We start from the raw sequence: 25,876 nt of genomic DNA on the forward strand, positions 1-25,876 counted from the left end.
TTTTCAAATATGGTCCAACATCCGAAAAGTAATTTCTTTCAAGATGGTACCACAGTTTCCTGGGTAAAATATAATTAATCAGCTCTTTTTCTGGTAATAGGCACTTTGGACTTCCCCAAAGCCCATACTTTTCATATAAATGGAGGACAGAAAAAGTTATAAAGCTTAGATAAAGGAAAAAAAATTAATGGTTCAGACTGGGAATATTATAGGACATATATCTAGCACAGGAGGCCTTGGGTTTATACTATAGCAACACAGAGACACAGCAGTTTCAAGTATTATGTGACTTTATAAAAACCACAAGCTTAATATTAAAACATAACCATTTCAATGATAGAAAAAAAAAGAATAAAAAATACAAATAAGGATGTCTTCTTTCCAGTTACGCATTCAATTTTTTAAAATCTGGACATGTACTTACTATAGTGAAAACACGAAAAGTCATATTACCTTCTTAAAAATGCTCATTTTTGGAAGCCTAACATACATATTACACCTGCAGGCAATTAAAAATGGATGCTATGTTTTGTCTTTTGTTCTATCAAAGATAGAGAATGTCACAATGTGACCAGAGTCCTTAAAGAAGGGAATGATTCTAGCATATATAAAATAAAAACTGAAGGCAGTCAGTTGGGCTTGGGACCAAAAGCAGACACAAGGCCTATGTCTGTCACTCTTGCGCTCTCTCAGGCTCCAGGATAAAGAAGAATCAATTAGCCCTTCGCAGACGATGACCTTGAAGGCTACAGCTCTGTGCTTGAGATGCTGAATATGCTGAGGCAGGAGGAAATCGGGACAGGGAGGCTGCAGTCCCGAAACGGTGGCAAGGCATGTTTCAGGGATGATAATGTCACTTGAAAACCGAAGCCACAGTAGCATAGCCCATACCAGACCCTGCATGATGAAAGAAAGCCCAGTTCTTTCTCCGGCTAAACTGAACTTTCTTAACCGACACAGATCAGCAAGCTTACAAGATGACAGCAGCATCCTAAGAAATCCCCTCTCCCTTTATTTAATGACTACAATCTTTCTTAAAAAAACACAGAAAAGCAACCCATTACAAGTCTGCAAACAAATATGCCTGGACCAACTGCACCTTAGCTCACAGATGTTAAATCTTGCTTTTTTAGCTGCCGAGTCCAAAAAAGTTACGTTTTTCACATAGACAACCCCGTAGGTCTAGAGCTTTAATGACCTGTCCGCCCCCCAACTTCTCAAATGAAAACTGCTTTCCAGACGTTACGTCCGACACATTTGAGAAAACTGCAGCTGCGCTCAGGCCAGAACTAGCCTCCTCCGTGAGGCTTTTAGGCAGCAGTAAATCTTCCCTACTTATTGCTAATGCCATAAAAATCAATGCCCTGACTAGGAGGGAGGGAGAGGGGGGGAGAGAGAGAGAGAGAGAGAGAGAGAGAGAGAGAGAGAGAGAGAGAGAGAGAGAGAGAGAGAGAGAGAAATATATTGCCTATGAAAACACTTAGTAAAATTTCCCTTCAAAATCAATTTCTCAAAAGTTCTAAAGGGGTCCTAGCCAGGGATGTGTGCTGTCTGTTTCTTTGTCTGGCCATCAGATGACAAAATTACAATGTGGCTGAAGAGTTTTTCAAAGAGCTACCTTAATTTTTCTGGCCAAGTCAACCTATGCCAGCACATTTTAACTGAAGCTTTCAGTTGAAGACAATAAAGACAAAGAAGTAACCTTGTCTGCGTGGCGAATTCTGCCTCTCTCGGCAGGATCTGCACATGCTTTTTATAGCCCGTCATTTCATCTGGGTATTATTTCCCGGTCACTTTGCCAGGTGGGAAGAGGCAGCAAAGGCAGAGATGTCTGTCAGATCTTTAACAATACTTTAGGGATTTGATAAAGATGCAAAGTGCTGTCTGCTTATGGGAGGCTCTCCTAATTACACCTGAAAAAAAGCAGGCATCCTTGGGAAACCTTTGCACTCAAGCTGGAACACGTCGAAAGATCTTGAATCACAAGCATCTATCAAGTTTTTTTTTTTTCTGAGTTTCTCTAGCACACAGCACAACTTCATTCTTCACATGAATGTCTGGAGGAGGTCTTATTCTTCCTTAGAGTCCAGAGGGAAACCTGAAGGGGTGCTCATCACAGGTTCCGTGCTTTCAGCTTTTCTTAACACTAAAATATTGTACATGCATTCATGAGAATCAAATTCTCTCACCTCTTCCTTTTCTTCTACCAAGTAACTCTTCAGTGGTAAAACTAAAGAGTGGTAGAAAACAGAAACAGAAAACACTGACAACATTTCTCTCAGTGTTGTAACCGACAACGCTCCGTGCTGACATTTGGCACAATCTGACCAGCCACGGCTTCATAGCTCTCAACTTTCCATCATGAAGCTAAGGCAATGACCTCGTGCACACGCCAGGGTTTCATTCTGTACCGTTTTAATAGCGTGAGGTCTCTTCTGTCACAGGTTATTCAACCAGGCTGTGGCAGCTCTATGGGTTAAATGACACATCTTAATAATAATAATAATAATAATAATAATAATAATAATAATAATAATAATAAAGGTAGCTTTGTTAATTGTCCCTGTAGTTTTTAATGACTGGCAAGGAATCTATTGAAATATTTGATTACAGAAGACAAATACTGATTTAGGAAAATCCCTTTGTGGAGAATGGCAATCTGTCTTGAGCAAAAGAAAACTGACTCTGCTAAGTGCTCAGTAACCAAAAGTGTGACCTGTGCAGTAGAGCAAGGGTCTGAGGACAGAGGAGGGAGCACAGTGTCCCAAGGCTTGCTGCAGTATCAGGACCAAGCAATGACAATTCAGAAGTACAGAGACGTGATGAAGAGGCAGGAGGAAGACCTGGAGAGAGATGACAGGCACCTTGGAGCTACAAGAAGACAGAATGGAAGAAACTCTGGGGAGGGGGGAGGATATCAAATAATACCTATTGGCATACAGAAGTTACATGCCTATTAGACTATGAAGGACGGTCAGACATTAACTTCTAAAATTATTGCAAATAAATTGAATTTAGCATAAATCCAAAGCATGAATGAAGATGCTTGTGGTTTTTGATTGACAGCCTCAGACTTAATCTAGCTACACAGAGCTGCTGTTAAAAAAAAAAACAAAACTGATTCATCCTAGGGGTCTATATGGTTGTTCCCCCACCCCCACCCCATCACATGATTCATCAAACAAAACCTCCCAGTCAAAAATGCAAGAGCAAAGGACAGAGTTGACCCTCTAGAGAACACCTTCCAAAGCTCCCACCCACCCTTTTCTGTTATCCATCATCATCATCATCATCATCATCATCATCATCATCTCTCTCTCTACTTACAAAGTTTAGGAGCAGTTTGGAGATTAGTTTCTGTTGTTTGTGGCTGAGTTGCTGACTTGGGTGTTCTCACCTCGGGGGTCCGAGCTGGAGAAGGGAAAGGTGGTGCCGTAGAGAGTAAGGGAGGAAAAGCAGACAGGCGATTCTTCCGGGTTGGTCCTGCTGAAGGTTCAGAGGCCACAGCAACATTGTCAACTTGCACTGTAACATGAACCCCGGGTTCAGACAGAGCCCTAGAGACAGGTGAAGTGTATGCCTCAGAGGACACCAAAACAGCTGTGGCCGCACTTGGATCCAAGGAAATAACAGGGTCCTGGCCTAACCCCCCAGGGTCAAGGTGAGTAGGAGAGTCGTATTCAAATATCTTGTCCACAAATACCCACTTTAGGCCGGCAATGCAGAGGCAGAGGCTGATTAGGCAAGCCAGAATGGGGATAATGCAGATCTTCTCTGAGTTGAGGCACCCTCTCAGGCGCTCAGCTTCCAGGCACACACAGCAGGGCACGGCCAGGCCCAGGAGTCCAGGGCTTCTCCCGTCTTCAGTGTGGGTGTCTGGCATGTGCTCCTCGGCCGGAAGCCCGTCCAGAGATGGGTCTGCACTCAACTGAGTGGAGGGGCTGGAGGACCTCCCGCCAGCTACCTCAGACATGTCTGGGGAATAAATCTCCATCGGCTCACCTCCAGAAGGCCTGGCCTGTCTCACAGTGCATTACCATGCAGAGCCCCCCCCAACCAAATGATACAGCATCTTGGAGGGGAAAATCGATAAGGTATCCAAGTCCAAGGCCATTATCAAAAGCAAGAGAGCTCAGGAGGAGGCAAGGGAAAGGAAAAAGAAAAGAAAAAGAAAAGAAGAAGGTCTTCTAGCAACTACGAAATAGAAGTGTACCGAAATATCTTGAGCTCTTGTTTCTGGGACACTTTTCCAGTTCTTTCAAATGCTTCTCCAAACCATCCCGGTTGGTCAAGAAAGCAGGGGACTAAAATAGGAAGCGAGCGGGTACCTGGCTCGTTAAGTAAACCAGTATCCCAAACTGAAAGGCATGTTTCTCACCTCAAGCGTCTGAAGCTGGTGCCCGCTTAGAGGAAGAAAACAACGGTCATGCAGGAGAAGTAAAAGCAAAAGCAAGACCAGAGGCGGCGGCGGCGGCGGCAGCAGCGGCGGCGGCAGGAGAGGCAGCAGCGACAGTAGCAACAGCATCCTGTCGTGTTAACGCAGCAGCGGCGGCTGAAAGGGGCTGAATCATTACAGAGCAGCAGGTGCCTGCCCTCTGAGCATCACTGCAAACAGTACCATTGCCCGGGGAAGCCAGGGCAGCGGGAGCCAGGAGGGGCGGTAACTCCCATCCCCGCCCTGCCTCCACCCCCACCCCCAACCACTCCTCTTTGTCCTTCTTGCGCTCAGTCACTTTCTTCCTCTGCAGTCTTCCTTCTTCATGGTTTCTTTCTCTTCTTCTCTCCTCATCCTAAATAGATGTTCTCACACTCTTTCTCCTCTCTCTCTCTCATCTCCTCCTCCTTATTCTCTCTCTCTCTCTCTCTCTCTCTCTCTCTCTCTCTCTCTCTCTCTCTCTCTCTCTCTCTCTCTCTCTCTCTCTCTCTCTCTCTCTCTGTCCCCACTCTACTGCTGGCGGGTCTATAATGAGTACAGGACACTCAGCCACGCAGGACTGCCAGTGACTTCCTATTTTATCCAATTAGAAGGAATAAAGGCCATCAGAGCAAAGAGAAGCTGCCGGGCAGCAGTTTAAACGGGGTCTCCCTGGCCCCCACCCCCTTTTTCTCTTCCTCTACTAAAGCTGGCCCCAGTTTCCCACCCCTGCGCTCCACCTTGCTTGCTCTCAGTCTTGCTGGCTCTCTTTCCTTCACCTACTGTGGGGTCAGAAAAAGCCAGCGATCGATGGATGCTAGCAATCTAACAATGCTGGGATGGACGGGGGGGTGGGGGTGGGGGTAGAGGGTGGAGGTGGGACCTTCTGGGTTAGACCTGAGGCTTGGCAAAGTCGGCTACCCGACTCCTCCCCAGAGAGGTAAGCTTTTCAACAGCAATTTCTTCCTGCCTGCTGCTGAGGGATAGCATTCCTTCCCTAGCCAGCCCTCTAATAAGTTTTGTTCACTAACAGGACTCTTATTACCTGATTTCCAACCAGCAGTTAGAACACTGTTTTCTAACCATGGACAGCTCTGCTTCACCCCGCCAACCCCCTCCCCACCCCTTCTGTAAGGTTTAAGACTTTGCCATGCCCAGTGCAAAATGCTGAGTGCATGTTGGGGCAGGGTGGGGTGTGGGGGTGTAGGGGAAGGGAAAAAGCCCGTTTCTCTGTTTCTCTCTGTTCTTTACATTTGCAATTCCCTTATCCCATCCAGAGCAGGTCAGAATAATGTCCATGTAAGAGAAACAGGACGCTGTAAGAAGAGCAAGGGCTACCGCTTCATTTTCAAATTATCCTTTCATGTTGTCTCCACACTGCAGAGGAGGCTTGAATTCCCTGGACACTGTAATATACACCACATGTCCTTGGCTATCATCGCACTGCGAGTATTGAGAATTTTCTATAAGAGCGTGCCTTGTGGATTAGGTTTCAGTAGCTTTAATTTACAAATAACTTCCATGCTGAGTTTTGGGTTTTATTCTGGCCCGGTCCTTGAAAGACTTGAAGAAATGGAAGAAAAGCACTGTCCATAAGAGAGAGCACGGGCTCCAGGGGACATTTCGTGGGATGTCTGTGCATGTTCTGCGCATCTGATCCTTTACGGCACACTTCACTGAGCCTGGACATCTGAATGGTTTCCAAGGAACCATTCTATTTACCTATGTCAATAGGAGTCTTAAAAACCCTCTCTAAATCTATACTACATAACCATCACACACAGTCCCGGGGCAGTGAAAGGTAATGCTCAAGTCTTAAGAAAATCTGCACTAAAAACACTTTATTTTGTATGGCACGAGTCTACTGCTTTGAAATACATTTGAGCCTTTTCAAATGCCAGGAGGTAAGAATATTATCATTTCCTTCCAGATGAAATTACTCAATAATTATGAATGATTCAAAGGATATTATTATCTTATACTGTGTTTTCAGCCCTATCACTAACAACAACAAAAAAAAGCCTGACCTAATTTGCATAATTGTAACCAAGATTATGATAAGCTCACAGGCAAAATGAGTCATGGTGAGTTCACCTCTACACAACCAGTGACCAATATTTTGAAATTGTTCACATGATTATTTTCTGGCTTCATCTACTTGGTTTTAAAGAAATGAGAGTTTTCTTAACAAAGATTCTGAGGATGGACATGAAATTTTATAGTGTAAGAAATCCCTACTAAAGCACTTACAACTTAAGATTCTAATTACCAATATTCATGTAAGTATTCCAATACAAATAGTGAACTAATATACTCAATTATTATAATTCCTTCCAGGATTACCCTGTCTAGTAAGACTTGATGGTTTCAAACCTTACATTCAAGTACTGAACTGAAGCTTATCCACAGCCAAGGTCATTTAAATTTCAAAGCCTGGAAGGCATCAGGTAACTTCAAGTCTGACAGGTGTAGAGGGGACACCAAAGACATAACCCACAGCTCCTTCATCACTGGCACCGATGGCAATTACCATAGTCACAGAAAAGATTGCTGGCTCAGTCTCTGGTTGTCATATGAAGCTTAATCACAGCAAAGGTGGCTGGCTGATATCCGGTTGTCCTATTAAAAACTCTTGTCACTTACAAAAAAAGGGATCTTGTTACCCACAGGCTAGGACAAAACACCAGAGATACTTATAGGACTGTCCCAACAACTACCCTTTGGGTCAGACTGCACAACTCAGACTTTAGGATACATGTTTCCTCCGTGAATGTACATTATGTGAACTTTGTGGCTCATTGCTCCTAAGATTAGCTTGCAGAAATCCAGCTTCCTATAAAACTGTTTTGTTTTGTTTTTTTCTACTAAATTAGAAAGTGAGTGGAATTGGGAAAGGGAGAATAGAAATGAAGAATAAAAGGAATTCTCCATTACTTCTCCCCTGGGGACCAGGAGCTGCTTTATCCTTCCATCAAATCCTCTGCAGCAATAAAAGTGTAAGGAAGCCAGTGACTACAGGGCTATGATCAGAGCTTTCTTAGTATGCAACATAGGTGTTTATAGGAAGAGCTTTAAGGGCATACCATCATTAACCCTGTAAATGCCACTTTAATGAAACCCAGGAACACCCATTTCCATGTGCTCTTAGAAACATGAAATGAGACAAAAATCTCACTGCTTTTTTAAAACTCTGTAATTACCACCTCCTTCATAACAATAAAAACTATGTTTATTGAGCTCCACCTATGTGCCAGGAACTCTCAAGATCATAATATACATTATGTCTGAGGTTCTCTCATCCTTTAAAGTCCATTTACCTTAAAAATAGAGACAGGTAACTCAGGTAATGTAGCCAGACACTAACTATTAAATGATAGGGCTGAGTTTTTGAGACGGCCAGACCCATGCTATTTCCAATGAAAAAAAAATGCTCCTTTAAAAAATATATATATTATGTATTTTTTGTATATCAGTTCAATGGGAGAATAAGGGAACTAGACTATAAATCAATAAATAAAATACACTTTAATGCAAGAAAACTTAAATGTACCCAGTTTCTAAAATAAAAACCTTCTTAAGTCTTGCTGAGTGACTTTCAAAAACTAGTTATAAGGATTAGACGTAGCAATTCAAAGATTATCTATTTATAGTTCAAATTAGTTCTTCTTCTAGGGCCTCAGTTCCAGGACTCTTCTGGGGAAGATATTTCAATTATGTACTGCTGTGAAACCAACTGTCTTGAAATAGCTTTACAACCACCACCATGAGGTTGCAGGTTGACTGGGTTCGGCTGGGTGGTTCTTCTGCTCTGTTTGACACCAACTGGGGCTGCAGTCAGCTCAAGGCACAATGAGGCTGAAGCAGGCAAGGTGGCTCACACATGAAACCAGACATCAGCTGGGAGCACCACAGGGTGTCAAAGTACAAACCAGCACGGGGCTTCTCCACATGGCTTGAGTTTCTCATGGCAAGTTAGCTGTTGATGAGAGCTGTCTATCCCCAGAGACAGGAAGCTCAAGCTACTACTCTTGTTATGGGAGTTGCACAAGCTATTATCATTATTCTTAGTTGTTAAGTAGTCATGGTGCCAGCCCAGACTCAGAGCGGTAGTAATAAATCTTAATGGAGAGGGATAAAATATCTGCTGCCGCAACCCACCAACCACTTCAAGGCAGGAAGGCAGTGCTAGAAGCTAAACCAGGGGAAAGAGGAGTCGTGGAACGCAGAATGGATTTGGCAGAACCAAGTCAAACATGCATGCACTTTGGATCCAGTTTTCAGATATTCTAGTTTCCTTCTAAGCCAGCATCAATGAAGAAATTATTCCACTACATTACCAATGAAAATGTTAGGGCTGTAACTCAGTGAGAACATGCTTGCCTAGCCTGCATGTGTCCCCAGTGCCCCCCAGTTCAATTGCCACCACTAAAACCAAACAACATCAAATGCCATTGTGAATTCACTATAAGTTATACTATTTGATTCTGCATTAATTTCACTTATTTTATTATAGGAAGTAGACTAGCTTCAGCAGATGAAAGGGGTTGACAAATGTCATTTTGCTTTTGACCATATAACCCAAACTTGTTTTCTTTATTTGTCCCTTTGAAAAACTTTACCCATTCTTCTAAATTTTACAGTTAAAAAAAAAGAGAGAAATTTACTTCATGCTATATAATATAGAATGGTGACAACAGAAATATCATTTTGAGATAATTATATGTGTAAGTGGTAAATCATATATTTGTTAATGAAATGTGAAGCCACTCACTTGTGTTAAAAGAAAGCTCATGGGCCCAAATGAAGCTTTATACATTGGCTGTTTTATCAGAACACAAACGCCCAAAAGTCTTCGTCAAACTAAACCATCCCTCTGTCTACATGGAGCTTCTCATACTTCCCCAAATCATGGGATTTTATTATTTATTTATTTTTCCTTTTGTGACATTCTCTTTGAGTAGCCCAGGCTCACCTAGAATTCATCATATATATCAGTGTGACTCCAAATCTGCAGAAGTCCTCCTGCCCCAGCTTCTCAAGATCAGGGATTATAGGCATGTGTATCATATTTCACATGGCTTCAAATGGATTTTTTTGACATGATCATTTCTTGGACACTTTTCAGTCATGTGTTATTATTCAATTGTATCACACACATGGAGATAAATAATATAATTTCCTCTAAGGTAAAAGTGACTAATAACTGCTTAAAAGTAGAGTTGTTGGCAGGCAGTGGTGGCACATGCCTTTAATCTCAGCACTTGGGAGGCAGAGGCAGGTGAATCTCTGTGAGTTCGAGGCCAGCCTGGTCTACACAGCAAGTTCCAGGGCTACACAGAAACCCTGTCTTGAAAAACAAACAAACAAACAAACAAACAAACAAACAAATAAATAAATAAATAAAAAGTTAGAGCTGTGATCCATTCAACTTCTATATTTTGTTTCATTTTCATTTCTATTTGAGATTGAACTCCATAGACTTCACTTCCTCAAATAAACTGGCAGGCATTTAATATCTCTCTGTCTAGACTGTCCCGTGCATTCCCTTCCATCTTTCTGGTCTTTAATGTCCAGATCACATACTTCCTCATAAATTTTTCTAATTGTCCCAAAATATGTCTTAAGTGAACTGAGCCTATCCTAGTGATTACCAGCCATCATAGATCCTACCAAAGTTAACAGAAGAGTTGGACAAATGCATATTTAGTTCTTTGTCCAGGAAACCTCTCTCCCCAATGGAAAGTTCCCTGATGAAGCAAATCAAACCTGCATGCTGTTTCATGATCACTCACAGGACAAATGAGGGCCAATAGAAAGCCATTTCTGCCATGGCACAGGGATGCTACACCCCCTTGGAAGAGACATCAAGACACCATGCTTTCCTCTTTCTTACCCACTGGAATAGTCTTGGAGAAGAAAATTGTACTGAATTCTTTAAACTATTTTTGTGAGGTGCCACATATTCATATTGATTGCCTGGACTTCTCTGTGCTCAATTTGGAACATGATGATCAATTTTACTCTGGTCCATTTGTCCTTCATATGCAATTCAAGTAGATAGCCTGGAATGTGAAGTCATTTGGAGAGTTCTTTTGGTTATATATGATAGTTATAATAAGCTTTTGCCTTTTTTATAGAGTGTTGATGTTGCATTCCCCATAAGTGAAGTGCATAGTTAAATACAAATCCACTTCCAGAGGTTGGAAAAATTTCAAATTTGCTATTTTAAATGATAATTGTACATATTTATGTAGTACAGTGAGATAATTCAAACTATATTCATCATTGAAAATGAATAATTATCATTTTATCTACACATAATTTCTTTAATGTGCATCTTATTTTGATCTTATATCATTCTCTTTTGACATTACAATGAATATGTTTTGGATCTCAGTGGAAGTAATGACTACAAAATATGAGTGCAATTGAGTCCATCCTCTCTTAAATGGTTAAATTGATCCAATGCGGCTTTCCACTCAGTGAAAAACTCATCACAGTTTCAACTTCTCTAGTATTTAATTTTAAAGGGCCATCACATTATTTATACCTAGGATTGCTGTTAGCTAAAGTAATACAACTTTTAATATATAGATTGCCTTTCCTCCATAAAGGATCAGTATATAATGCAAAAGCTAAGGATTCAGCTTCAAGGTAGAGTGTTTGCCTAGCATGGGTAAGTCCATAGTTCAATCCCAAGTGCAGGAAGAAAGAAAGAAGAAGGGTACCATGGGGAGAGTGGGTTTGCAGCATTAAGTATCTTACAATTTATACTTCATGCTTTGGACTTCAAAAATACAATGAATGAGCTAAGGAATGAACACATCGTTGAGACAATCAGTTTAAAATAATTTTTATGAGGAAAGGTTTATTCTATACCATTTTACATTACTGAAATATTATGTCTCACTGTTTAATTCCATCCCATTTCCCTATTTAGAGCATTCAAGAAATACGAGCATAGGAAAGTGGCAGCTATCTTGCCTGACTTTGTTGTAATTCCTGTAGTTTGGTTTTTAATCAAATGTACTCACCTCCAGAATGTAAGTTATACAACAAGTATCCCTGTGTGTTTCCACTATTTTCCTAGCACCTAGAACAGGCATGGTGCATGGAAGCATGTAAGAGGTATTTGTTCAATACATGGATAGACAAGGAGCACTATCTTAAGGAGGGATATATAAACCGTGGGGAGAAAACATGTTCCAAGAGACAGGTACTCCCTATAGAGATTTACCTGAGTGAGTAAAATCAAATACTGTTAAAGGGGTGGGAGGAGGGAGCCTGTTTATGATGGAAAGAAGGAAAACCTAAAGGAAGTCTCTCTATCCCCTGAGGCTTTGTGGCTGGTCATATATATACATTGACTTAGTCACTGTAAGCACAAATCTCTCACTTTGGTTTTGTTGCTAACTTCTCTCAAGCTGCAGGCATGAGGAGGCTTAGCTAATAGAGATTTTCTGTCTGGTCTTCCCTCTTGAGTCTTAGGGCAAATGTAACAAAAACATTAAGAGGCAGCTTGGCTTTTAAGTATATATAAAAGTGTGTGTTTGTTTGTGTGTGTGTGTGTGTGTGTGTGTGTGTGTGTGTGCAATCTTACTCAACAATATAATACAGAATATGTATTAGTGTAGTTGAAGAAATTTTGGTTAAAAATAAGAAGAAAATACCTCTTGTAACTAATGTCATCTTAATTCAAGTTTGGAAAATTCTCAAACCTGGAAGTAATTGAATTTTACTTATACACAGGCACTAATAATTTGTCTAAAGTTCAGCTGATACAGGGGGCTGGAGAGATGGCTCAGAAGTTAAGAGCACGTACTGCTCTTAACTCGAATTCCAAGTTCAATTCCCAACACAACTGCCTGTAACTCCAACTCCAGGGGCTCTCACACATATAACACACATGCATACTCGAACACAAAAAAACCCTGGACTGCATAATGATTTGAGGCTACCCTTGGCCATATAGCAAGACCCTGCCTCAAAAAAACAAAAAACAAGCCAGCCAGGTATGGTGGTGCTCACCTTTAATCCCAACACTTGAGAGGCAGAGACAGGCAGATCTCAGTGAGTTTAAGGCCAGCTTGGCCTGCATAGTGACTTCTAGAACAGTCAGGGTTACATAGAGAAACCTGTCCCCCAAAAAATGTCAAAAATAAAAAGTAAATAAAAAATAAAAATAAAATAAAAATGACACAAAGTTCTGCTGGTATTTCACTCTGTTAAATGACTGCTAAACCAACCCAGAATCAGCTAGCATGTAGCACAGCATCTCATTTACAGTCGAGGCTATGGAAATGTATGCTCATTTGATCTTTGCTTAAAACAGAAGCAGTGGGAGGGAGTCATGAGTTACCCAAAACCAGCTACCCAGACGACCATGCAACTTCACAAAAACCTGTGCATGTAAGAAATGCGTGCTGTGTCTGGAATAGAGGAAGCATGGGGAGGAAATTAGTGTTTCACTTTTTAAAATGATCTGTATTTCTAAAGATGAAAGACACAAGACAAAGGGGGAAAAAACCTCTTTTATAGCTTATAGTTCAATTAAAGTCGCCATAGGTCCTCCTCTCTCTGTTGCTGATTCAAACAAGAATGTAAAGCTGCACCAATGGGGAGGGGAACTAAAAGACACATGTAGCTTCCAGAACCCATTCTGCATTCTGAGTGAGTCACCCAACTGGCAGCCTTGCTCTTGTAAGGTCACAGCATTGTGATGGGCATAGAAGTTTAAAATATCCATTTTAAAGGACATGCCAGCTTCATCCTTTATTGCTGCTCCTCCGTCCAAGGAGGTAGAAATTTTCCCTTTGGTCTTCCAATTTTTATTATTTTAGGAAGTATGAATTTGAAAGTCATGAGATAAAATTCCTTCTGATTTGACCTCAAGGTCTTCTCTTAAACGTAATATAAGATTGCTAGAATCAGGCCTGTTTGAGAATGATTTCTTTTTTGTTTCAGAAGTTATTGGGAATGGAAAGACGGAGATTTATTACAAAGTGCCCCTGTAATCTCAATCCTAATTAAATTGAAATGTTTCACTAACGGAAGTTGGAGCTTGCTCATCAATTTTATTTTATTTTATTTTGTGCAAGAAAAATAAGTTCTCAGGCATCTAAATTGTCTGCCTACTATCTTATGGAGATCAATTTCAGAGTCAGCCTTAGCCTACCAAGTCTACCACAATAGCACAATTCAATGCCAGTTTTTAAAAAGAAAATCTGCTTGACCCTTCACAAGAATTGCTTCTATATCAGAGATTGCTATGGAATGCCCACATGACACCATGTGGGCACAACTTCCTTTCTCAGAAACTCAGAGGTTGGGAATTCCTATTTAGACCCTGGCTCTCAACAGTATTTTATAAACTATGGAGTTACAGAAGGTATGAGCTGTAGAACCCAAAGAACTCTCCTTGAGGACAGGCTGGAAATTAGAAATCACTAATGGATGGGAACATTATAACTCACTGTCCTTATAAAAGGGAAAGTACTCCAAAGGAATGTGACTTTGGGAGAGAAGATTGTCACCTCAGAACAGTCACACACAGTAGGTCAAAACCACACTGGGTCTACCTAGAATTATCCATATCTGAGAAATGGACTAGGTCACATCTTCTTTTAACTTGGAGAATGGACAGACTACATAGGGAAGGGGTCAGAAGGGCAGGAAAAAGACACATCTGATGACTGACTTACTCTGAAATATGATGGTCTGAAAACCTCAGATATGGCAGTGTATTTAAGAAGAATATATTCTCTTTCCTTATGTAACCCACAGCTTACATATTTATATATTCTTCCTAAGAATGTGAGGTGAAATACTTACCATGCACACTGGGGCATTTGGGATAAAAAAAAATGTCCTATATATATGATTTGCAAAATATAAAAATGTTGTTGGATAGATACATTGCATAGAGCAAATATAGAAAATGTTAGTGATAAAATCCAAATAATTGGATTAATGCCTAATTCATTCAAATATCAGTAATGAAATACTAGGGCCCTTAAAAACATTATTCTCATGGTAGTTTTTGTCCACACTATATCACAGAAAATCCAACACTTTGATTATTAAAACTCACAGACTTATGTCAAAGAAACAAAATATTCTACCAACTCCACATTGAGCAAGTTACAACAAGCCACTTTCCTTCCCCCCATTACACCTCTGCCACCTTCCCCTTCCCTAATTCTAAAATGATATATTAAAAAATATAGATTCACATTACTTGGACCATTTTTTAATGGCAAAGAAGTATATGACAAACCACTCATTGTCGTATTATTAGGAGCTTCTTCTGGAACTTCACCCCCAGTACCAAATATTTATTGAGAAGGGACTTTCCAAAACCCAGCATTTCAATTCCGGGGGAACTCAAATACCGATGAACAAGGTGAGCAGGGAAAACATTAAGTTCACACTAGTGACAAAACCAGAAGAAATGGATGGCAAGCTCCTGCGAAGGAAGTGGGATTATTCCGACCATTCCTTCTCAAACAGGCCTTTTCTAGCAGCCAGCTGGTCAACAAACACTACAGGCCACAGGGCCCTCTATCCAGCTGTGATTGCTACCCAGTTGTGCTCTCAGATATTACATAAATTATTAAAAATGTGCAATGTTGTACAGGCCCCTCTAACACATCTATATTCAACTAAACCATATCACTGACAGCAAGAGGCATTCATGGTGACATAAGGTAGCAGAAAAAGGACTATTTTTTTTTTTTTATGTAGCACCACAGTGCAGAAAGCCCCAACCATAGGCTTCTTTTCTGTCTTTATACACCTCCCATGAGAAAGGAAGAGTTTAAATTAAGTGGTTCAAAGCGTGTCTACATAGGCTTCTAAAGTAACACATCAATCTTTCAAAGTATTTCTCAAAATCTTCCCCACAGCTTTGCCATGATTTACTCACTGGAGTTCAGGTAAGTCACTTACCTGTCTCCAGGTTAAATCTCCTCAATGCAGGTTAAGTTCCTGAATTTAGATCACTCACTTTTCATCTGTGTCTTTCTAAGTGTCTACTGTTATGTACCCTCTGGTACTAAAGGCATCTAAATGGTCTCTGTGCACAACTGGACCCCATCCTTCTCCTTTATCTCCATCAAAGATTCAAAGGCAAAAACTAGGGTTGGGAACCATCATAGTCTATCAAAGTTAAGCTGCTGTTATTCATTCATATCCTGATCACCAAGAAGATACAGAGGAAAATGTTAGCAATCACCCATGTTTCCAAAGTTTCTAGACACTCGGTAAATCACACAGCAAGCAGAGCCATTGGAATACTTTTTAAGAGCACAAACAACTATAGTCATCTCATGAGTAGAAGTAGGCATCCTCCAGGGGACAGGTGATTTTTACAATAACCAACAGCTAGGGAAGAATAAATGAAAGTGCTGAATGAGAACAAAAACACCAGAAAATCGAGGCTAGATGCTTGAGTTTTCCAACTCAGTCTGAAATGGCATTTCTGTAATTTAGCCAACATTCAGCAACTAATTAAGAAATTGGAAACTCAGTACTTAAAATGATTTTCTTTTTGTAAGTCAGCAGGGAGAAAAATTGGGGAACCTTAGGATAACCTGATTTCCAAAAGCAAATTTCAAATTTTAAGGTCATAGATTGCATGCAATAAAAATAGCTACCATTTCCAAAGCAGTGAGATGAATGTGCATTGACTGAGTGGCCCATGAGCTGCATGTTTAGCAAATGGCTGGTTATATAGCAGGCGTTGTGTTGGGCTGTGTATGGCTATATGATGATATTTTATTTGTGCTAAAATGTGATTTTATATGTATGTTAATAAATAAAGTTGCCTGGGGGTCAGAGCTAATAGCAAGCCATTTAGAAGAAGTCTGGCAGTGGTAGCACATGCCCTTAATCCCGATCACATGACAGGCAGATCTCTGTGTGTTCAAGGATACAGCCAGCATGGAGACACACGCCTTTAATCTCAGTACCAACCATAGAGACCTGGAGGTCTGTATAGACAGGCAGTGATGAGGAGGTCATGTGGTTGGGTTTACAACCAATAAGAAGGCAGAACAGAAAGTCAATAAAAAGACAGGAAGTAGGTCTCTTTCTGAGGGGAAGGACGACAGCGACAGCGAGTGGTAAGAAGGCGGTCTTGGTCTTAGCTCTTGGCTGCTGCTCTGACCTCTGGGGCTTTTAACTCTGCATTTGGCTCTGTGTTTCTTATTAAATAACACCGTTCAGAATTACACCTACATAGCTATAGGAAGTTAAAAGAATATTCATTATATTAATTAATCTCTTTTCCTCCTATGTAAAAGGAGAGAGACAGCATAATTCAAAGTATGGCAAGATTCATCTTAGAGGGTTGAAGAAGAAGCCAACTGAAAACAAGTAGGCCACATATTATACTAAGTAGAAAATATACACCAGTCCTTAATATTATCTCAGTCAGCCTGTAGAGTAAGTATTATCATTTCCACTTTACAGATGTAAACAACAAGGGTTTGAGAGGATACAAAGACCACATAGCTAGGAAGCCATGACTCTGAGATCCAGGCCTATTCTTACATCAGAGATCTATTCCCCTACTAAACAAATATTTTACGCCATATGAAATGAACCCATGCAAGAATGCTTTCACAAAACAACCATTAATTGCACAAGATGTGTCTCGTTGTGGAGTGCTAAGATCTAACTTTAAGTTGGAGATATATATATATATAATGACTTCAGTAAGGATAGGGGCACAAGAACAGACTTGATGCTAAGAATGTACATGATCACAAATGTGTAACTGCCGCCCTGGTCAGATGAACTTCTCTGTGCAGTGCAGTGCCCATTCCAAACATAAGGACTTCATTTCTACCACTAGGCATCTACTTAATTGTCCTATGTGGCTTATTCTGGTCATGATAAAAGCAACTCATTTAAATGATACTGCCAGTAAGTACATGAACCAAAATAATTCCACACTGAACAGTGTGAGGCCCTTCCCTTGAATGCTTTTTCTGACATCAACAAGTGGAGCCATAAACTGAGGACTTGGCAGAAAAATTAAATTTCTCAGTGTTCCTCAACAAAATTGAATCAGTATATGAATACACTGGACAAATATACGAAGTTAGAAATTTCTCAGATTAAACTTCAGGATTTGGTCTTCAGTTAATGCCTGTAGGGCTTTAGACTTTTCCATTAATTTTCTTAAATGCATGCTTTTTCCATGTTTTCTCAGATACTTTCTAGGTTGATGTTGTCATCACTACTTTTAGAAGATATTCATTCACCGGGTGGTGGTGGTGCATGCCTTTAATCTCAGCACTTGGGAGGCAGAGTCAGGTACATCTCTATGAGTTTGAGGCCAGCCTGGTCTACAGAGTGAGATCCAGGACAGGCATCAAAACTATCGGAGAAACCCTGTCTCGAAAAACCCAAAAAAACAAAAAAGAAGCTATTCATTCATTAACTCATTCATTTGCTCATTCATTCATTTATCTGTTCACTCAATGATTATTTCAGCAAGTGCCTAGTAGAATCAGGCTTCATTCAAGACTAAGAGGAGATGGAAGAAAATTAACTGCTTCTCAGGGTGATTCCATCCGAATGAAAGATACAGCTTTCTTAATCTTAGCCTGGCACATTGGCAAGTTGGAAGTGACAGTCAGAGGCTTATGTGGCTTACAATGGATTCTACTTTGTGTAGCTGACACTAATTTTTTTTCCTTAATGAGCTTGTCAGGAAACACTGTTTATTGTATATGCATGTTTGAACATCTGAGAATTCCCTTCACTTAGGAGCCGGTGAGGAAAATGTTTTCTTCTGATAATGGTTTGTTTTGACTAGTGATAGAAGAAGAATGCAAAGATTCAGTCCCAGACAGGATCATGGCTCAGCAAAAGACTGTCAGTGGAACTGGAAGAACACAGACAGAGCAATGTAATCCATCTGTTTCGATTCCCAGTAACCATCCAACAAAACACCCACCAAAACAGATTTGGCTATGGGAGAAATATGATGGCAGCTTAATTATCTGAAAACCTGATAGTTATGTGTGTGTGTGTGTTTCTAAATATAAAAATATAACCTGTTCTATCCATATACAGTTAGTTGTATGAATATGTTTTCAGGGCCAACCCTGTAACAGTACAAGGCAGGGGTTCATGGGAGGTTTTGGAGAGAAGAGAGGGGAGGGAGAAATGATGTGGCTATATTATCATATCAAAAACTAAAAGGAGCCAGGCGGTGGTGGCGCACGCCTATAATCCCAGCACTCGGGAGGCAGAGCCAGGCGGATCTCTGTGAGTTCGAGGCCAGCCTGGGCTACCAAGTGAGTTCCAGGAAAGGCGCAAAGCTACACAGAGAAACCCTGTCTCGGAAAACCAAAAAAAAAAAAAAAAAAAAACAAAAAACTAAAAGGATTATTGAAAAAAAGAAAAGTGACAAGGCTGATTGTGGTGGTTAGAGTAAATAAAATAAAGCATTATTCCATTATTCCATTTTGTTATGTGTTTGGTGAATTAAAAACTTAGAGAACAGTGGTGCCAATATACATGTTTGAAGTCTACTCAGTCCCATTCTTGTTAAGGCAACATACTAGTTTCATATAAATTCTGAACCAGGTATGGTGGTCTCCTATCTGTAATTGCCAGAAAGTCAGAGACTGAGGCAGGAAGGCTATTTTAAGTTTAAGGCTACCCCAAATTTAGTATCTTCCTCACAAACTAAAGGAACGTTTTTTGTAGGTTTTTTTGTTGTTATTGTTTTGTTTTGTTTTAAAGGGAAGTTTTTAAACTGCAAAGTAAATTGGGTGCAGTTATGGCCATTAGATTGTCATAGGGTCCTAGGCTAACATTTTCAGGGCTGCCTATGTAGAGCTGGCCATTTAGTTAGTCAGCAGACATCCTTTTTACATACCTTGTTTATGTTGATGATAAATATCACAAGCATCCCATTAGCATGAAGCCTGTGATGAATACATGTATCATGGAAGTCGGGTGCTAATCAGTGATTAATAACTGCCTACAACTATTTCCTCTACTGCTCATCTCCCAACTCTTCTACCCTGACTAACAAAGAAAGGCCTACTAAAGTCTGAAGGTTCATGTAGTTACAGGAAAGCAGATGCATTATTTATAAGGATGCAGAGGCTAGAAAGTTCGGCTATGCAGCTTACCCTAGCCGTACTAGGCTCGAAGCTATTGTCAATAGGAATCTTGCCAGTGCATTAGAAGATGAGATAGAAGGGATCTCTGCCAAATAAAATAGCTAAGTAATAACAAATGCTAAAAAGTAAGAGCCTTGGGGTTGGAGGGAGGCCTGAGATCACTGCTGTGATCACCAAGCTTTTCAGTCAATGTGCAAAGAGGAGCTGCACGCTCAATTAATGCTCCATGCCTTATCTTCCTTGTTCTTAAAATTATAATCAGACATTCTTTTCTAAATGTTACGACAGTATCTTTAGACACCCTTGGAATTATAACTGGCATTGAGACATACATGATGCCCAAAGTCAGGCATAATTGATTGTGACTGTATGTGGGCCACTCTGTTTAGAAACCCACACTACATTTTTAGAGATCAAAGAAAAACTGCTGTTGTCCTCTTTGAGCTACAAGAAAAGGAAACCCAGCTACAGAAAGCAACAGTTTCTTATTCTGCATGAGTTCAAACTGATATATTGCTACAGACAGATACCTGTCAAGGCTTTAAGTAGATTTTGAGATACAGCCATTCAAATTTCATTTCCTGTTTAATCACTGTCAGTCACTTGGAATTTACACCACAGCACAACAAAAGGCCCCATGCTTTAACTGTTAACAATACCACAGATTGAAATTCTATTTAGCTGAGAGAAAAAAAAAACAACCTATAAAAACTAGTAAAATAAATCAATTTAAATGCGTGAAAAAAATGAAAACTTACTATGGAGATTCTTTTCTTTTTTATAATAATTTTGAACAAGGATGACACATGCCAATATGAAAAGGAGAGATCTCACCGGGTCTCAACCCTTGACAAGCAATTGCAAGGATTCTTAAAGCAAAATAACCCTGTGTTGGTCTTTAAGATGAAACATAAAGTTATCATTGAATTCTGCTTCCTCCCAAACAAAAAGAGAGGCTGTGTAACCAATTCTAGCTGTATTCTTTCTTCTGAAAGACCTGTCCATTTGTGATACAGCAAGCACACATTACCTATGACAACATGCTCAACAATTATTCTCCACCCAAAGGTGTAGAGGTGAGAAGCGGGGAGAGAGTGAAGGTATTCCTTCTAAACTACCCAACAAATGGAGATTGGTGCCTACAATTCTCGAGTCTGAATACACATTAGAAACATTTATGGTAATGTATTTATGTGTTCCTAGACTTCACTTAGGAATGTTGACTCATAGAACTAGTTTGGTCCAAGTCATTTATCTCATGGAGGAGTTAAGGGAGGCCATTTTAAAAAGCAGTTGCAATGTTACATGGCTTTTGGATATACAGGAGAGCTGTATATCACCCACCTTCTACCTTTACTCTATGCAGATAAGAACAACACAGAAAAACTAGGACTGAGTACTACTCCTGCCCCTGTCTGTTATACAGCCTTGCCAAATACTGAATTGTTAGGGCCTGTTTCTCTCTTCCTCATTTGAATAACAAGACTGATCGTATCTGTTGCCAGTTAAAAGTACTAGACACTTAATAAAAGATGTCTTTGCTGGCTTGGTATTATGTTATTTGTTATTATATTATTTGTTATTATGTATTTTCGTGAGAACAAAAGAAAACGACTTTGCTGTCATAACTGTGGCCATTCCCTCACTCCCAACCAACTTTTTTCTTCAGCACCACAAAGAGGGACAGCGACCAGCTAATGCAAGCTCAAATTAGTAACAGCCCTACAGGGGGACAATTTCTTAAAAGTCACTATGAAAACAAATGTATAGCCTCAAAAACCAAAAATATCTAGATAAAAAAACTAGAAATAATGTAAATGATAAGTAAACAGAGTGACATTATTTCTGAAAATGTTACAAATGTTCTAAAAACATTATCGAAGCCAGAGTTATGGTTCAAAATGCTGATTTTAAGATATCTATGGAGTTCTTTCCATAAATTAAGATTAAAGTAATTTTCCTTTCATTATATAGATGAGTGATTTGAGAAACGATCGTGAACTGAACAATGTTATTCACTAACTCACTGTTGGTATTTTACATCCATTTAGTACTTTCTGGGAATTGACATAGCAGAAGTTTTATGTAAATGAAACCACAAAATATACTCGAAATTCTTCTTCAGGAGCTTACATTCTGGTGTGCGGATTGATGCTTACACTCTGGTAGGTAATGGCCAGTTAAAACAAGAGTTATAGGTCCAAAAGAGAATGGTTCAAAGTTGGGAGGTGTTCTGGACACCCTAGGACAACAGCTGGAAGCCTCTTACTTTTACGGTTTGATGAGACAATTTCCCCCCCCACGCCCAATTTCAAAGCACCATTTTAATAGAATATGCTGAGGTCAGTTCTGGTACTACACATTGGGGAGGGTATTTATAGCACCACCAACCAGTTCTCCACAAAGACTCTCTTCTATTGGCACATTTCTCCAGTAAGTTTTATACCCAAACTCACAGCCAGTGTTCTTCAACTTCGAAGGAATAAGCAGAAAGTTTTTTTGATACTATCTGTTTACACACAGAGAGAGTAATGGGCTTCTTTTTTTTATTTTTTATACTAAATATGATATTTTTCAATCTTAATCATTTTTACCTGAAGCTGAATTACTCCTGTATACCCTTGAATCCTCATGTCTCTCACAAAGTTTTATCTAGCTTGCACACACGATCACATTTGCATATAAGGGAATTCTCTCTCCCTCACATCAGCTCATCCTGAGACATATCCAGGGACACTTTGTGGTTTATATTTTCATAACTAAGTTAAAGAAAGTCCAAACAAAGACTCACTGATGCTTTTGAGCTTTGGAGAACTGCAGAAGCTGACATGGAGAAAGCAGAAGGAAATAATCCATTTGGATCAAGTAAGGGGCATGTATAAACTTCTCAAAAATTATTTTATGACTACTTGAACAATTTTCTATTTGATAAGTGCAAGGTTCTTCTTCTTACTATCCTCATATCACACCTAAATCATAAATATATCCTGCCCAACAAGGAGGATTGCTCATGGTACATTTCAACATAGTGGGACATGAAGTTTTTGCAGCTTCATTTGGGTGGAGAAGAATGCTATCAATTTCTAGCTTTGTAGCATATGAATTTTAAATAAATGTTATGATAAAAATCTGTTCTGCTCTCAAAGATACATGATTTGTGAAGGATATGGATGTTTACAGGTTGACTAAATAGCTAGATCTGGTTGAATGCATGATGGCATTGATATAGAACATTAGAGAATAAGATCTTAAAATTTTCACCTTGCAGATTTCTTTTCTTAATATATCTTACTTCTCATATGGAAAATTTGTAGGTGAAACTTGACCAAATGACATACAGGCTTCTCATTAATTAGTCATTGCTCTTAATGATGAAAAAAAATCATCAAAAAGGCAAATTTTGGCTTTCTACATTTTGTAATCTAATTTTAACATATGGATCCCCTCCATTGTTTAATTTACCATATTGTATCAAATTTTTCTCCTTCTCTTTCTCTTGGGTCAATTGACTAATCATTAGAAATTATTTTTTTCCAACTAAGTCTTAATTTTTAATGAAAACAAGACTAAGAAATGATAACTTTCCATACATTTTCATATACCCTAAGTATAAATATTTTCTTGAGTATGTCTCTGTAAGTCACCTATGTCTTTGGTGTAAGTTTTGCACAATCAACAGCAATTCAACTTATGACACTGTGATTATGCTCCCCTAAAAGCTTCTAGTGAAATTTCTAAATTCTCAAACTGCTTTCAAGACCCCAGGTCCTGTGTGTTATCTCCATCACCTCTGATTAGTATTTTACTTTTAATGGTAAATTATGGACTATCATCGTAAAAGTGAAGTAAATTTCAGGATTCTAATTTATATAAGCTAATTCTCTTTATGCAAATTCTTTGTGAAAAATATTTATGTAAAATAATTCTGATTATGTCTTACATAAATGATGTAAGACAGACACTTGACTGAACTGAGATTTATATACAGTATAATAAACTACTCTTTTTAAAGATGACAAATATCATTACTTAATATTTCCGTTCAAATGATACCTCACAAATGACTTCTCTTAAACAATATTATTTTTTCTAAACCATTGACTTAAAAATCTCCACCCTTTGTCTAGTTTATATCATGACTGGGTGTCATGACACAAGATCGGCACCATTAGGCACAATTGACCTTTGCACTTCCCTGCAGACTCCCTCAGCTGTGGACTACCCCCTCCCCCACTTCACCACAAGCTCCTCCCACAGCCAAGAAACATGTACACACCACCTAACATGAGGTGGATCAGAGCAGGAGGATTACAAACTGTTCAGCTTACTTTCACAGAGACAGAATTCTACAGATTAAGGAACAGAAGCATCACATTTCTGTCCCAGAGCTCAGCTATCACCACCTCCTTCCCCCTATTAACTTCTCTGACTATCAAAATGGCCTGATTTCTTTAACACTTTTAAACAAAGACTGATTAAACTTCTGACAGTTTCAAAGAAAACTTCTGGCAGTCAGTATTGAACAAACCCAGGCATGTGAGCTCATATCTGATGAACAAATACAACCTAAACAAATTCTTCCTCTATAAGAGCAAGTTAAGGAGAATGGAGGTGAGTACATCTTGGGGCCATAACCCACATGAGCTGGTTTAATTGGTTTCTAAGACTTTGCTGACCTCTCTAGATGAAAAGTGCTGGTCCAGCAGTCCCTCTGTGATTAGCTAAACTGTGAACACACAGCGCCTCTGTTAAAGACATGAATTACAATTTAGGCATCTCCCATGCTGGATTCAGTATAACAGTAAAAATGGGAGTGGGAGATGCCCAATGAATTATGAGTCATTACTTCCTTTAATGGTCTCTCTGACATACTGGTAAAGTTGCAATCAGTATTTCCTCACACTTTGACCACACCTGCTATAAAATACTAGCCACAGTGGGGCCAATCATGGTCCTTTTTCTCTCTCAATTGAAGCAACTTTTTCAATACCCAATTACTTTGGTTGACAATGGCCAGTTCTGCAATATTTTTGTTTTAATCACAGATTTTTCTTTTAAATAAGCTGTATTACAAACCAACTACAGAAAGGTAAGGATGACATGACCTCAGCCACGTGTGTCATATACAAAGTCTTTGCTCTTAAAGAAGTTGAGAGCAGACATTCTGGTAGTTGCCAGAAGCTGTGGAAAGGGTAAGGCATGGTGGGTCAGTGAATACTTATACACAGAGGCAAGATGCCCTGGTGAGCTATTGCACAGTCATTGTTGTGCACAGAGAACAACAAAACTGTGCACACTAAAAAAGCTGAAGGACTTTCAAGGTTTTCAATAAACAGAAATGAGAAACGTTTGGGGAGATATTTTTTACCTGATAAACATTCTACCCCTTATACATGGGTATACATCACATTACCGCACTAATAGACACGATTTGTATGCTTCTGTATGGCAGTTAAAAATAATTTGAGTTTTAAAAAGAAAAATAAATTAAACCTCTTTTGAAGGCTCTGGGTCTAATACTCTACATTTTAACCTCAGAGTAACAGTACTTTACAGGGGCTGGAGAGATGGCTCTGTGGTTAAAAGCACTGGCTATTCTTGCAGAGGACCTAAGTTCAGTTCCCAGCACTCAGATGCTGACTTACAACCAGCAATAACTCCAGCTTCAAGGGATCAAACGCCCTCTTCTGTCCTCTGAAGGCACTGCACGTATATGGTACATAGGCAGACATGCAAGCAAAATACCCATACAGATAAAATAAATATAAATAAATCTTTAATAAAAGAAATGTCAAAATGTTTCCTATCATTCTAATTTGTAAAATTATCACTTATTTTTCTACTAAAATTTTTTTCATCTAAAGTGAACACTTTCCTCCAGAAGAAAACAGCACAATCATAATTATTATAATGAGCTTAAAGGTAACAGGCAACAGCCTGTTAAAAATGAGACACCAGGGACTGGAGAAATGGCTCAGTGGTTAAGAACACTGGATGCTCTTCCGGAGGACCTGGGTTCTATTCCCAGCACCCACATGACAGCTGACAACTATCTGTACCTCTGGTCCCAAGAGATCTGATAGCCTCTTCTGGCCATCTGGGGCACCAGGCACACGCACACGATACACTGACATACATACAGGCAAAACACTCATACACAGAAAAATAAATTTTTTGAAATGAGACTGCAATTCAATTTCTTACTCTATTTCCCTCAGAGTGGCCATCCTGCTACGATTGCATCTGCCCGATTGAACAGTGCTGGAAAAGATATTTGCTTTAATTTCCCTTTAAGAATTCCATACCCATATCTGTT

General features: G+C 39.6%; 1 protein-coding gene across 15 annotated transcripts in view; it reads right to left on the minus strand.

Moving 5' to 3' along the window:
- Nrg1 (neuregulin 1) overlaps positions 1 to 25,876 on the minus strand; it is a 201,326-nt gene that overhangs the window by 108,445 nt on the left and 67,005 nt on the right. For 3 of the 15 annotated variants that reach the window (XM_052751971.1, XM_052751972.1, XM_052751966.1), the window contains exon 1: positions 3,328 to 4,696. The exons of 8 other annotated variants lie outside the window; for them this stretch is intronic. In XM_052751971.1, coding sequence (XP_052607931.1) covers positions 3,328 to 3,994 — 667 coding nt within the window. In that variant the 5' untranslated portion in view covers positions 3,995 to 4,696. Of the gene's footprint in view, positions 1 to 3,327; positions 4,906 to 25,876 lie in introns of those variants that run through there. 4 more of the 15 variants (XM_052751961.1, XM_052751960.1, XM_052751959.1 and 1 more) reach the window with 3 other exon arrangements.

This window comes from Peromyscus californicus, unplaced genomic scaffold, assembly GCF_007827085.1.
Source record: "Peromyscus californicus insignis strain IS unplaced genomic scaffold, ASM782708v3 Scaffold_23__1_contigs__length_62951481, whole genome shotgun sequence".
NCBI lineage: Eukaryota > Metazoa > Chordata > Mammalia > Rodentia > Cricetidae > Peromyscus > Peromyscus californicus.